General features: G+C 37.4%; 1 protein-coding gene across 1 annotated transcript in view; it reads right to left on the reverse strand.

The window, feature by feature from the left end:
• Positions 1-15,738, reverse strand: part of CCDC178 (coiled-coil domain containing 178) — a 406,426-nt gene that overhangs the window by 260,890 nt on the left and 129,798 nt on the right. The window contains exon 17 of the mRNA XM_046024357.1: positions 12,005-12,164. Within this exon, the coding sequence (XP_045880313.1) occupies positions 12,005-12,164 (160 nt within the window). The remainder of the gene's footprint in view (positions 1-12,004; positions 12,165-15,738) is intronic.

Consider the following 15,738-nt stretch of genomic DNA (forward strand, 5'->3'; position numbering starts at 1 on the left):
TACATTCCAAGTTTGTCAGCTGTGATAAAAATTCCTTGTATATATGTAGCATTCACCTGACCACTTTTCTTTTACTCCACAAGACTTAGAGCCAAGACGAACCTATGCAAACATGAAGCTCACACTGCTGTTGTGTAGTAAGCAATAAAATCTCTCTTCTCACCCAGGAGTTTCATGCCTTCTCCCAGCATCTGTGAAACTATGGCAGGCTAACTTGTTAGCTTGCAAGTGAGGTAAAAATCTCTAACTCATCACATATCTTGTTAGTATTATGGGAGAATTTCTCAAAACTTTAAGAAACTGAAATGTGTTATGCTATTTAACAAAGAAAAAAAAGCCTTATTTCATTGAAAAACTCTTGTAAAAATCTGATACCAATATCTTGAACAAAGTACAAAATAGAAGAACTACGAACCAATAGATATTCAGCATTAAATGGGTATAAATTGAATCCAGTAATGTATTACAATTTTAATAAAGCCTAACCAATTGGGTGTACATAAGAATGCAATCTGGGGGGAGGAGTCAAGATGGCGGAGAAGTAGCAGCCTGAGACTACATCAGGTAGCAGGAGATCAGCTCGATAGCTTATCTAAACATTGCAAACACCTACAAATCCAACGGGAGAGCGAAGAGAAGAAGAACAGCAACTCTAGAAACAGAAAATCAACCACTTTCTGAAAGGTAGGACTGGCGGAGAAGTGAATCTAAAACGACGGGAAGATAGACCGCGGGGGGAGGGGCCGGCTCCCGGCAAGCGGCGGAGGAACGGAGCACAAAATCAGGACTTTTAAAAGTCTGTTCCACTGAGGGACATTGCTCCAGGGGCTAAACCGGGGTGAAGCCCACGCGGGGCCAGCGTGGCCCCAGGCCCCGCAGGGTCACAGAAGGATCGGGGGTGTCGGAGTGTCGCAGAGCTCGCAGGTATTAGAATGGAGAAGCCGGCTACAGAGACAGAGCCGAGGACTGAACTCTCAGCTCGGGGTTACCTTGAACTGGTCGCGGGCTGGGTGACCTCCGAGCGCGGCTAGAGGCTGGGGATACGGGAGTGATTGGGTGCTGTCCTCTGGGGGCGCACTGAGGAGTGGGGCCCCAGGCTCTCGGCTCCTCCGGGCCGGAGACTGGGAGGCCGCCATTTTCATTCCCGTCCTCCGGAACTCTACGGAAAGCGTTCAGGGAACAGAAGCTCCCAAAAGCGAACCCGAGCCGATTACTTAGTCCGGCCGCCGGTAAGGGCGGTGCAATCCCGCCTCGGGCAAAGACACTTGAGAGTCACTACAACAGGCCCCTCCCCCAGAAGATCAACAAAATATCCAGCCAGAACGAATTTCATCTATCAAGGAGAAAGCAGATTCAATTCCTAAGACAGCAGAGCAATTCCAGAGGAGGAGAAAGCAAAGCACGGAACTCATGGCTTTCTCCCCATGATTCTTTAGTCTTGCGGCTACTTCAATTTTTTTTTCTTTTTTCAATTTTTTTTTTCTTTTTTCAATTTTTTTTTCTTTTTTCTTTTTTCTTCTTCTGCTAAATTTTTTAAAACTTTTACCCTTTTCTTTTTTAACATTTTTTGACTAGTTCATCTAAATATATATATTTTTTCTTTCTTTTTTGTATTTTTTAATTTGTTTTATTTTTTAAATTTTTTTCTTTCTTTTTTTTTTTTTCTTTTTTTTTCAGAAGCTGTTTTATCCCCTTTCTCCCCCCCACAATTTGGGGTCTCTTCTCATTTGGTTACAGCGCATTTTTCCGGGGTCTTTGCCACCCTTTTAGTAGTTTATTTGCTCCTTCATATCCTCTTATCTGGACGAAATGACAAGGCGGAAAAAATCACCACAAACAAAAGAACAAGAGACAGTACCGAAGGCTAGGGACCTAATCAACACAGACATGGGTAATATGTCAGATCAAGAGTTCAGAATGACGATTCTGAACATTCTAGCCGGGCTCGAAAAAGGCATGGAAGATATTAGAGAAACCCTCTCTGGAGATATTAAAGCCCTTTCTGGAGAAATTAAAGAACTAAAATCTAACCAAGTTGAAATCAAAAAAGCTATTAATGAGGTGCAATCAAAAATGGAGGCTCTCACTGCTAGGATAAATGAGGCAGAAGAAAGAATTAGTGATATAGAAGACCAAATGACAGAGAATAAGGAAGCCGAGCAAAAGAGGGACAAACAGCTACTGGACCATGAGGGGAGAATTCGAGAGATAAGTGACACCATAAGACGAAACAACATTAGAATAATTGGGATTCCAGAAGAAGAAGAAACAGAGAGGGGAGCAGAGGGTCTATTGGAGAGAATCATTGGAGAGAATTTCCCTAATATGGCAAAGGGAACAAGCATCAAAATCCAGGAGATGCAGAGAACCCCCCTCAAAGTCAACAAGAATAGATCCACACCCCGTCACCTAATAGTAAAATTTACAAGTCTTAGTGACAAAGAGAAAATCCTGAAAGCAGCCCGAGAAAAGAAGTCTGTAACATACAATGGTAAAAATATTAGATTGGCGGCAGACTTATCCACAGAGACCTGGCAGGCCAGAAAGAGCTGGCATGATATATTCAGAGCACTCAACGAGAAAAACATGCAGCCAAGAATACTCTATCCAGCTAGGCTATCATTGAAAATAGAAGGAGAGATCAAAAGCTTCCAGGACAAACAAAAACTGAAAGAATTTGCAAACACCAAACCAGCTCTACAGGAAATATTGAAAGGGGTCCTCTAAGCAAAGAGAGAGCCTAAAAGTAGTAGATCAGAAAGGTACAGAGACAATATACAGTAACAGTCACCTTACAGGCTAATAATGGCACTAAATTCATATCTCTCAATAGTTACCCTGAATGTTAATGGGCTAAATGCCCCAATCAAAAGACACAGGGTATCAGAATGGATAAAAAAACAAAACCCATCAGTATGTTGCCTACAAGAAACTCATTTTAGACGCGAAGACACCTCCAGATTTAAAGTGAGGGGGTGGAAAACAATTTACCATGCTAATGGGCATCAGAAGAAAGCTGGAGTGGCAATCCTTATATCAGATCAATTAGATTTTAAGCCAAAGACTATAATAAGAGATGAGGAAGGACACTATATCCTACTCAAAGGGTCTGTCCAACAAGAAGATCTAACCATTTTAAATATCTATGCCCCTAACGTGGGAGCAGCCAACTATATCAACCAATTAATAACAAAATCAAAGAAACACATCAATAATAATACAATAATAGTAGGGGACTTGAACACTCCCCTCACTGAAATGGACAGATCATCCAAGCAAAAGATCAACAAGGAAATAAAGGCCTTAAATGACACACTGGACCAGATGGACATCACAGATATATTCAGAACATTTCATCCCAAAGCAACAGAATACACATTCTTCTCTAGTGCACATGGAACCTTCTCCAGAATAGATCACATCCTGGGTCACAAATCAGGTCTCAACCGGTATCAAAAGATTGGGATCATTCCCTGCATATTTTCAGACCACAATGCTCTGAAGCTAGAACTCAATCACAAGAGGAAAGCTGGAAAGAACCCAAATACATGGAGACTAAACAGCATCCTTCTAAAGAATGAATGGGTTAACCAGGAAATTAAAGAAGAATTGAAAAAATTCATGGAAACAAATGATAATGAAAACACAACAGTTCAAAATCTGTGGGACACAGCAAAGGCAGTCCTGAGAGGAAAATATATAGCGGTACAAGCCTTTCTCAAGAAACAAGAAAGGTCTCAAGTACACAACCTAACCCTACACGTAAAGGAGCTGGAGAAAGAACAAGAAAGAAACCCTAAACCCAGCAGGAGAAGAGAAATCATAAAGATCAGAGCAGAAATCAATGAAATAGAAACCAAAAAAACAATAGAAAAAATCAATGAAATTAGGAGCTGGTTCTTTGAAAGAATCAATAAGATTGATAAACCCCTGGCCAGACTCATCAAAAAGAAAAGAGAAAGGACCCAAATCAATAAAATCATGAATGAAAGAGGAGAGATCACAACTAACACCAAAGAAATACAGACAATTATAAGAACATACTATGAGCAACTTTACGCCAACAAATTGGACAATCTGGAAGAAATGGATGCATTCCTAGAGACATATAAACTACCACAACTGAACCAGGAAGAAATAGAAAACCTGAACAGGCCCATAACCAGTAAGGAGATTGAAACAGTCATCAAAAATCTCCAAACAAACAAAAGCCCAGGGCCAGACGGCTTCCCAGGGGAATTCTACCAAACATTTAAAGAAGAACTCATTCCTATTCTCCTGAAACTGTTCCAAAAAATAGAAATGGAAGGAAAACTTCCAAACTCATTTTATGAGGCCAGCATCACCTTGATCCCAAAACCAGACAAGGATCCCACCAAAAAAGAGAACTACAGACCAATATCCTTGATGAACACAGACGCAAAAATTCTCGCCAAAATACTAGCCAATAGGATTCAACAGTACATTAAAAGGATTATTCACCACGATCAAGTGGGATTTATTCCAGGGCTGCAGGGTTGGTTCAACATCCGCAAATCAATCAATGTGATAGAACACATTAATAAAAGAAAGAACAAGAACCATATGATACTCTCAATAGATGCTGAAAAAGCATTTGACAAAGTACAGCATCCCTTCCTGATCAAAACTCTTCAAAGTGTGGGGATAGAGGGCACATACCTCAATATTATCAAAGCCATCTATGAAAAACCCACCGCAAATATCATTCTCAATGGAGAAAAACTGAAAGCTTTTCCGCTAAGGTCAGGAACATGGCAGGGATGTCCATTATCACCACTGCTATTCAACATAGTACTAGAAGTCCTAGCCTCAGCAATCAGACAACAAAAAGAAATTAAAGGCATCCAAATTGGTAAAGAAGAAGTCAAACTATCACTCTTCGCAGATGATATCATACTATATGTGGAAAACCCAAAAGACTCCACTCCAAAACTGCTAGAACTTGTTCAGGAATTCAGTAAAGTGTCAGGATATAAAATCAATGCACAGAAATCAGTTGCATTTCTGTACACCAACAACAAGACAGAAGAAAGAGAAATTAAGGAGTCAATCCCATTTACAATTGTACCCAAAACTATAAGATACCTAGGAATCAACCTAACCAAAGAGACTAAGAATCTATACACAGAAAATTATAAAGTACTCATGAAAGAAATTGAGGAAGACACAAAAAAATGGAAAAATGTTCCATGCTCCTGGATTGGAAGAATAAATATTGTGAAAATGTCTATGCTACCTAAAGCAATCTACACATTTAATGCAATCCCTATCAAAATACCATCCATTTTTTTCAAAGAAATGGAACAAATAATCCTAAAATTTATATGGAACCAGAAAAGACCTCGAATAGCCAAAGGAATATTGAAGAACAAAGCCAAAGTTGGTGGCATCACAATTCCGGACTTCAAGCTCTATTACAAAGCTGTCATCATCAAGACAGCATGGTACTGGCACAAAAACAGACACATAGACCAGTGGAACAGAATAGAGAGCCCAGAAATCGACCCTCAACTCTATGGTCAACTAATCTTCGACAAAGCAGGAAAGAATGTCCAATGGAAAAAAGACAGCCTCTTCAATAAATGGTGCTGGGAAAATTGGACAGCCACATGCAGAAAAATGAAATTGGACCACTTCCTTACACCACACACAAAAATAGACTCCAAATGGATGAAGGACCTCAATGTGAGAAAGGAATCCATCAAAATCCTTGAGGAGAATGCAGGCAGCAACCTCTTCGACCTCAGCCGTAGCAACATCTTCCTAGGAACAACGGCAAAGGCAAGGGAAGCAAGGGCAAAAATGAACTGTTGGGATTTCATCAAGATCAAAAGCTTTTGCACAGCAAAGGAAACAGTTCACAAAACCAAAAGACAACTGACAGAATGGGAGAAGATATTTGCAAACGACATATCAGATAAAGGGCTAGTATCCAAAATCTATAAGGAACTTAGCAAACTCAACACCCAAAGAACAAAAATCCAATCAAGAAATGGGCAGAGGACATGAACAGACATTTCTGCAAAGAAGACATCCAGATGGCCAACAGACACATGAAAAAGTGCTCCATGTCACTCGGCATCAGGGAAATACAAATCAAAACCACAATGAGATATCACCTCACACCAGTCAGAATGGCTAAAATTAACAAGTCAGGAAATGACAGATGCTGGAGAGGATGTGGAGAAAGGGGAACCCTCCTCCACTGTTGGTGGGAATGCAAGCTGGTGCAACCACTCTGGAAAACAGCATGGAGGTTCCTCAAAATGTTGAAAATAGAACTACCCTATGACCCAGCAATTGCACTACTGGGTATTTACCCTAAAGATACAAACATAGTGATCCGAAGGGGCACGTGTACCCGAATGTTTATAGCAGCAATGTCTACAATAGCCAGACTATGGAAAGAACCTAGATGTCCATCAACAGATGAATGGATAAAGAAGATGTGGTATATATACACAATGGAATACTATGCAGCCATCAAAAGAAATGAAATCTTGCCATTTGCAACGACGTGGATGGAACTAGAGCGTATCATGCTTAGTGAAATAAGTCAATCGGAGAAAGACAACTATCATATGATCTCCCTGATATGAGGACATGGAGAAGCAACATGGGGGGGTAGGAGATAGGAGAAGAATAAATGAAACAAGATGGGATTGGGAGGGAGACAAACCATAAATGACTCTTAATCTCACAAAACAAACTGGGGGTTGCTGCGGGGAGGTGGGATTGGGGGAGGGGGAGCGGGCTATGGACATTGGGGAGGGGAAGCAAACCATAAGAGACTATGGACTCTGAAAAACAACCTGAGGGTTTTGAAGGGTCAGGGGTGGGAGGTTGGGGCAACCTGAGGGTTTTGAAGGGTCAGGGGTGGGAGGTTGGGGGAACAGGTGGTGGGTAATGGGGAGGGCACGTTTTGCATGGAGCACTGGGTGTTGTGCAAAAAGAATGAATACTGTTACGCTGAAAAAATAAATAAAATGAGAAAAAAAATAAAAAAAATAAAATAAAAAAAAAGAATGCAATCTGATGTGGAAACTCATACAATAATTACTTTAATTGACTAAATGAGAATAATCATATATTTATGCTATTACTCTGCAGTGGGGAAGGTGAAGGAATTTCAAAAGTGGCAGTCCCGGGCATCTGGGTGGCTCAGTGGTTTAAGCTGCTGCCTTCGGCTCAGGTCATGATCTCAGGGTCCTGGGATCGAGTCCCACATCGGGCTCTCTGCTCGGCAGGGAGCCTGCTTCCCTCTCTCTCTCTCTGACTGCCTCTCTGCCTACTTGTGATCTCTCTCTGTCAAAATAAATAAATAAAAAATCTTAAAAAAATAAAAAGTGGCAGTCCCACTAGGAAATTAATGTTACCTGGAAAAAGCATAATATCCAAAGTGTGTTGATAGAGTATTATCACAATAATGTAAAAAAAATACCAATGTACAGAAAAACTGAAATGGATTATGGCCAAGTGATTTTAATAGGTGCCTCTAAGTAGCTGGGGGGACAAAAGTTAAAAATCATGATAGATTGCCAGTTCAAAAAATAAAAAGCCAGGACACCTGGGTGGCTCAGTTACTTAAGCCTCTGCCTTTGGCTTCAGGTCATGATCCCAGGGTCCTGGGATCGAGTCCCGCATCAGGCTCCTTGCTCAGTGAGGAGTTTGCTTCTCCCTCTGCCTGACACTCCCCCTGCTTGTGCTCTCTCTTCCTGACAAATAAATGAATGAATAAATAAATAAAATCTTAAAAAACAAAAGAAAAAACCTCCCAAAACCAAAAAATCAAAGGTCTATTCAAGCTCCATATATAGTGCTTTAATGTAGCATTAGTAGATATTTTGGGACATATCTGCAAGATGCAACACAATGCTGGAGAGAGATGCAAAAAGAAGATAGGCTTCTTCCTTGTTTAATGGATCATGCTCCAAGCAAACCACCAAAATATATTAAATTTATATCTGGGAATCCCTTATACCCATGCTACATATTTCCTTTACATTCTAGTGTTACTTCTTCCTGATGTCTGAGTATCTATGATCATTGCAGCACTGAGTCTGTGCAAAAACTTGGTGTCCCCAGTGTAAAACTAGGTCCATATACACAAAGGAATATCAGCCATCAGAAACGATGAATACCCAACTTTTGCATTGACATGGATGGGACTGGAGGAGATTATGCTTAGTGAAATAAGTCAAGCAGAGAAATTCAATTATCATACGGTTTCACTTATTTGTGGAGCATATGCAATAGCATGGAGGACATTAGAAGGGAAAAATGAAGGGGGGGCAAACGGAGTGGGAGAAGAACCATAAGAGACTATGGATTCAAGGAAACAAACTGAGGGTTTCAGAAGGGAGAGGGATGGGGAGATGGGTGAGCCTGGTGATGGGTATTACAGAGGGCATAGATTGCTTGGCACACTGGGTGTTATACACAATCGATGAATCATGGAACACCACATCAAAAACTAATGATGGATTGTATGGTGACTAACATCACACAATAAAAAAGCTTTTTAAAGTAAATAAATAAATAAATAAATAAACTAGCACTCTTTTGCTACCAGTCCTCAAATTAAAATGTTCATTCCTCAAAGAGCCATATAGTTGAACAAGTTGATTTAAAAAGGCAATATGAAAAAAAAGGCAATATGATGAACCTAATTAATATTACGACATGTGATTGATGGTCAATCCTGTTAGAACTGTTAAAAATATTATACAAACCATGTTCTTAATTTTTAAAAATTTCATGTCATTTTAAAATCTTTTGGGGGGCAAGAAGATTAGCATTAAGGCAAATTATTCTTGCCTAGGAGGGTCACTGCTCAGTTCTTCTAAACGTTTCCAGGTTTTTCACACATTTATTTCCCACTATTAACATCACAGAATATGTAATAGTTTTTATTTTATTTTAATCATACCTAATGTATCAGGTCAGTGGGCCAGTGACACAATTTATTGTACGTAATTTGTGCGATGTTACTATATTCAAGTTTGTTTTTCACATCTCCCATCTTTCTGCTGACTGCATCTTTAAAATTGATGCTAGGGTTTTGGTCGTTCAATATTGAGTGCCCTGAACTAGTTGCGTGAATGAAGTGATGAGTGGACAATAGGAGAATAATTTTTTAAATTGTAACAATCTTTAAAATTAGTTCAGAGATTAAATTTGTTTCTGATTTTTACTATTGCTGTACCTGGCTGTCTAATGAGGCAGTGAATCACTGCCTCTGTATTAGCTAAGAATTTTCCACATGAAAGGGTCAAGAAATGATTTAATAGCCAAATATGGGACTATTATAAGTATTTCCCGAGAGTGAAATATAAATATGAAGCCAAATAAAAACCAATAAACTCTACAAAGTATTGGGAGATTGTGTCTTTTAGAACTCAATTTGGAAATTGTTCTGTCTGCCAAAGATCCAATGTAATGCATTACACCTTTCTCATATCATACCCTAAATTATAGGAAGAAGGGCAAGGTTATAGAAAGAGCACTAGAGAAAGGCACTGACATAGAAAAGCAGTGGGACTTCTGAGGATGGCTAATAATAGATTAAAATTAAAACTAAAGATTAAAATACCTGAAACTCCAGTTTTGTTTGGATCTTTCCAATAATAAAAAAGGAAGATCAGTAGCTATAGCTATAGTACTTTGATGAATATGCTATACTGAAATTTTAATCTTAATTGCATTTGGTAATTATAGGTAGTTAATAAAAACTCCATTTAACACTTTAAAAAAATCTTCCATTTAAAGATACCTGACATGAAAGATAAAGATATCTGACCTACCAAAAAGTTGATTTTAGCTCCAGAACTATTTTGCATGCTATCTGAAGTTTGTATATATTTTTTTCTTAAACCATTTTATTGGCTGTTTGTATTTCTAATTCTATGGCATGTTTTCTTACAGCCCCAGTTAATTGTACTGTGGCTTTTATGGTCTTTTATTAAACAATTCCTTCAGATGATCCATAATTATGGTCAATTCTTTTACCCAGGGGGGACACCCCAGATTAGTAATACCACATCTGTAATGATGCCTAATGAAACTTGTTTCTTTATGGGAATGCTTCCTATTACATACATATTTACAAATTTTAAATAGTTTTATATGAAAAATTGTATTGTCTTTCCATTATTTAATGCCAATAAATGATCATAATCATAAACAGTGTCACTAATGATGAGATAAATAAATTTCTAAACTATGCATGTTCAAACTCTATGCTCTGGTTACATAGGGTAAATGCATAACAAAGAGCAATCCAAGAGCTGATAAGAGGCAATTTCATATAAATTAAAGGTTACTGGAGAAGTATTATTCAGATATTTAGCGGAATCCTTAATTGCTAGAAAGCAATAGACAATGTAATCATTTTTATCCAGAGAGAACAGACTGGATAGCAAATTTCTCGTGTATTATCAAGGAGAGAGGGGGAATGAGAAAGAGAAAGGGAGAGGTTCAGATTTTGCATACAACATGAGTATTCAACTAAAGTATCAGGCTGGCACAGTATGGAAAGTATCTCTGAAATGCTTCTGCTTTCAGGCATTATCATGCAAGTGGACAGAAAAATTACCAAAAAAGCATATGTTCATCCATTTATTCATTCAGTCATTCAATGAGTATTCACTGAGTGCCTCCCTTGCGCCAGGCATAGTTCTGAGCTTTTAGGATACACAGAAGAATGTGACAGAAAAATCTGTCCTCACTGACAATATGTCAGTATTGCAAGAGGCAGGCAGACAACAAACAAGTAAAAACAAATGAACAAAACAAATTCAGATAGAGAGTAGTACCAAGGACAAAACACAAAACCAGGTGATGTGACAAGTAGCTGGAGGTTAAGCACATTTCAGAATGGGACAGTAGAGATAAGATTTTGGATGAAAAAAATACAAATCTCCATTTTTGAGAGGCTAGTTATATAGGAATTTTTTCTTTGTCTCTCTCCTGCTGACCATATTTTGCCATTTCACTAATTATTATTGTTCCATTAAAGTGCTGAAATGCCAGTCAATAAATGATTATTGAGATCCCACTGTGTTCTCAGCACCAGTACGATTGGAAAATGTGGTTGAATTCAAACAGCTAATTCTACTGCTGTGATAAAATATGAGGTAGAGAATGATGCTTAAATCAGTAAATAACTTAAGCCTTCTCTTTTTGAGGTGTGCATTTGAGTCTAAGCCTCCCCAGTCCATTCATGTATCACAAATCTTGAGATTTCAGGAACTTCTCTAAGAGAAGGCATCATTTATTGCCACTAGATGGCACCAATTATTTCCGTAATTTCAGGCCCCCTCCTTCCTAAATACCCCTTTTCTATGTAATGGCCATATGTAAAATGGAAAAATATTACTTAGCACTGTTATTAATAAAATTATTGTTCCTCTATTAATACTTTTATGTAGGAAGGATCACAGAAATAGCACTATAGATGGTATGTTCATTACTGACATACTTGTTTAAGGTATATATTTGCTCCATTTTTTAAAATGGATTAAACAATGTCTTTGAAAATGTAAAATGGAAGAAAAGTAATTGAGTGTATGAATATATATAATAATGATTATATAAATATTAGGATCAAAAATAGCTTATAAAAGTATACTATATTACATACATCTTTAAAAGTTTTTAGAATTTTTTTAAAAAAAGATTTTATTTATTTATTTAACAGAGAGCGACACAAAGAGAGAAGGAACACAAGAAGGCGGGGGGTGGTGAGAGAAGAAGAAGCAGGCTTCCCGCTGAGCAGGGAGCCCGATGTGGCGCTCGATCCCAGGACTCTGGGATCATGACCTGAGCTGAAGGCAGAGGCTCAACAACTGAACCACCCAGGAGCCCAAAAGTTTTTAGAATTTAAATCTTTGCTTCAAGATTAATATGAGTGCCTCAGACTACTTGCTAGTTTGACTATCACTGTATTTCTTTCATTCTAAGACAGTCCAAAAATAATACTCACTTTAACATCTGCCAGAGTTTTTTGCCTCATGGTAATTAGTGTTCGATATCTCTGCTCTTCCTCATAGAGTCTCTCTTCATTGATTTTTTTCTCACTTATGAGATGATCAAACACTGCTTGTGCATGTTCCTTTTTATATCTCATGGTTATAAATTCATTCCTATGAAGAAAGAATTGTATTTGCCATTAATTAATTCATATTTTATTTTTTAAGATACATTTGTGATACATTTTAGAAGAGTGAATATTGAAAAGTCTTAGAACTGAAGGGCTTTGGAAAAATTCCCTAGTTCTTTCCATAGGCGAACTTCCATAGAGATATGTCTAAATGATTCAGTTGTAAGAAAATCTCTGGAGAAATTTAGTGGATTCTCTTGGTTGCCTACACAGCATGCCTCTATTTCATTGCCATTCTAAAAGAACCCCTCCTCCATGCAGCATATAACACCAAAGATACATTTTAATTAGATTAAGCCAATTAGCATGTGGCTAATTATTTAGAAGTGAACATAAATATTACCATAGCTTAATAAGATGAAAGACAAGGACCTAACTGCATGTAGAAAAGGCTAAACACCCACTAAATGTGAATGAGTCATGTTTTCAAACTTGATGACAATGGACATAGTGGAGAGAGAAAAAAATGAGTACCTAGGGTTGAGCTGTTGATTCACTAATTATCAACCAATTCTGCAGCTTGCCCTACCCAAGGATCTCTGTTATATAAGATGACACATTTCCCTATTGTTTAATTTAAGCTGTTGTGTGAACATGTTTGTGCTTAGGTGGTATTTTCTGGTATTAGGTATTTTGTCATTTGTGACTAAGTATATACTGAGGCAGATATTAAATGGTTTTTATTTAAATAACAACACTAATAGAAAAAGCGTCAAAAAATGGCTAAAACAATAATGAAAATGAACGTGCTTTAGAAATAATTGCCAAAGTTGATCAGTAATACAGAGGGCAGAATAAACAGAGCTGCAAAAGTGCAGCACTGTTTTATGTTACCCATATTTGTTTTTATCTCTGCTGGTATAGAAAACTGAGTCATCTGCACAGTTACCTAATAAGGCAGCAGGACTAAAGTCTTTTTGGGGGGGATGCTGAGATGTTAAAGCGTGCTGAATATAATACCTCATTTAATACAACAAAATCCTGTGAAAGTATAATCATTATAGCGATTTAAAGATGAGGAAACTAAACTTTACCACAATTAGCTTATATAAGCTACTTAGTAAACAGCAGTACCAGAATGCAAATCCAGTTTTATCATACTCTATTTGATTCAGCAGCTCAACACTAAGTACTCATTTTTTTCTTTCTCTACTATACCAGAAATTTGAAAACAATGTTTCTTGTTCACATTTTTAGATGTGAGCCTCTCCTTCTGAATAAAATAAGGTCCCTCCCTTTTATCTGCCTTGCCCATGTTTGTTCCATTTCATCATTTATACCCAAAACATCCAAAATTCTTATGTGATATCCTATATAAATACTCACTAATATCAATATTATGGAACAAAGAAACCATGAAATTTACATGAGGAAGAACTAGTATGACCAGAGCCAAAAAACCTCACAGTTGCTCCCAGCAAACATCACTATATTTTGACCACATATACTTTGTTCTCCACACTAAGTATTTTGAGTTTGGATTATATTCAAGACAGCATTTTTTTTTTTTTAAAGACAGAGAGAGACAGATCAAGAAACAGGCTCTTTTTTTTTTTTTAATTTATTCATTTGACAGAGATCACAAGTAGGCAGAGAGGCAGGCAGAGAGAGAGGGGGAAGAAAGCTCCCCGCTGAGCAGAGAGCCTGATGCGGGGCTCGATCCCAGAACCCAGGGATCATGACCCGAGCCGAAGGCAGAGGCTTTAACCCACTGAGCCACCCAGGCGTCCCTCAAGACAGCATTTTTATTAGTTAATTATACCCAAACATATATTATATAGACTATATATGCTTATATGTATATCTGTACGTGAAAATAGTGTTTCCTTTCTCATAATGATAAAAAGAATAAACTCTGAAGTCCTATGGGTCTGGCCCTAAATCCTTTCACATCCTAATTAACAAAGAGTTGTAAAAATCAGAGTCAAGGACACCTTCAATTGCTATTATTCTAATCATCATATTTTAATCATTTTGCATATGCAAGTTTGTATTTCTAAAATTATCTTCAGATACTCAAAGGTACACTTTCCCATTTGTCATTTCTTTGTCCTTCTTCGTGTCTGGCACTAGGCACACTGTGGGTTCTTAATAAATAATGATTAACTTGATAGTCACCTATTGAAAATAACAGTAGATTATTACTAATGTAGTTTATTTGCAATAATCTTCTTTCCAATCCTAGTTTAGTGAGTCAGTATGGACGGTTTTAAGAGCACATGCTTTGGAATAAGATGGACCTAAACTGGAGCTGGCTTTAACCACTGATTAGCTGTACAAAGACAATCATTTAATTTCCCTGAGCTTCTGTTTCCTCAGTATTCATATGAGAATGTTATTACATAGTTTAAGAATTTGCAGTGAGAACTGGATAAGATGAAGTACACAGATTGTCCACAAAGTGCCTGGCACATTAGGAAGTCAAAAAATGGTATCTTTAAATATTATTTGACATTACCCATCGCCATTGTTAATTAATAGATCTATAAACAATGTCACAGCATCAATTATTCATTTTCTCCCTTTCCGGGAGAAAGCAAAGTTTTGTCAAGTTCAGAGGGGGAACTGTTTCACTGGGACATGGTGGCCACTCTTGTCCCAAAGGCAAAATAATCTAGCCACAGAATAGAAGAAAATGTTATAACTAAAATAATAAGAACTCTTAAACTAAATCTTAAACCAAACTCCTTATAAACTAAACTTAAACTAAATCTTTATAAGTCTAATGTGAACTATAAATTTTAGACTTATATCACTGAGCCTCAAAATATTCTTACAGATGTCAAATAATGCAAGTATCTTTGAAAATAAACGTTTCCTTGCTTTCTTACATGATATACTGAATATGATTTTATGGCTTTCAGGTAAAGCTGAATGATCATTTTGAACGTAAGTTTTTAGCCCATAGTAACAGCTAAATAAATCCTTGTTGAGTGAACTGACCTGACTTGACATTATAGTATGGTAATCAAGCTGTGGATAACTTTTTCTGACATTTTATCCCTCAAGTGCTATGATTTTGTTAATGCTGTGTTAGCCTTCTTATTTGAATCAAACTGTAATTCCTAAATGTGACCAATGCATGTCCTTCCTGTAGTCCTTCAAGCTCTGTTCTCAACGTATTATTACAAAACAGATAATAAGAACAAAAATGAATAAAGGAAGAGTATGTAAGTTCTAAGTGAGGGTCTTAGGAAACACCAAAGGTCTTAGAGTATGATCATTCTTTAAGTGAGAGACCTTACTAACCCTTGGTAGGTACACCCCTGATTAATAAAGGGACCAAATAAGAGGTTTCCGAAGACAGTAAGTATGAACAAATTACATAAGGTTTTGTAGAATATCTGTTTCTAAAGGATTACCTCAAAACTTACCAAAAAAGTTTGGGTGTAAAACCATATATTATTAACCATGTCCTGTGAGTAATACTGAAATTTGTGGGAAAGATTATCAATTTCATAATTAATATAAGTTCTCATGTTTGGAAAACAATAAACATTCCCAGTTATTCAAGTAAAAGTAAAGCCAGGGGAATAATAAAAAATGAATTCAATTTA

Source organism: Meles meles, chromosome 12 (assembly GCF_922984935.1).
Source record: "Meles meles chromosome 12, mMelMel3.1 paternal haplotype, whole genome shotgun sequence".
Taxonomy (NCBI): Eukaryota; Metazoa; Chordata; class Mammalia; order Carnivora; family Mustelidae; genus Meles; species Meles meles.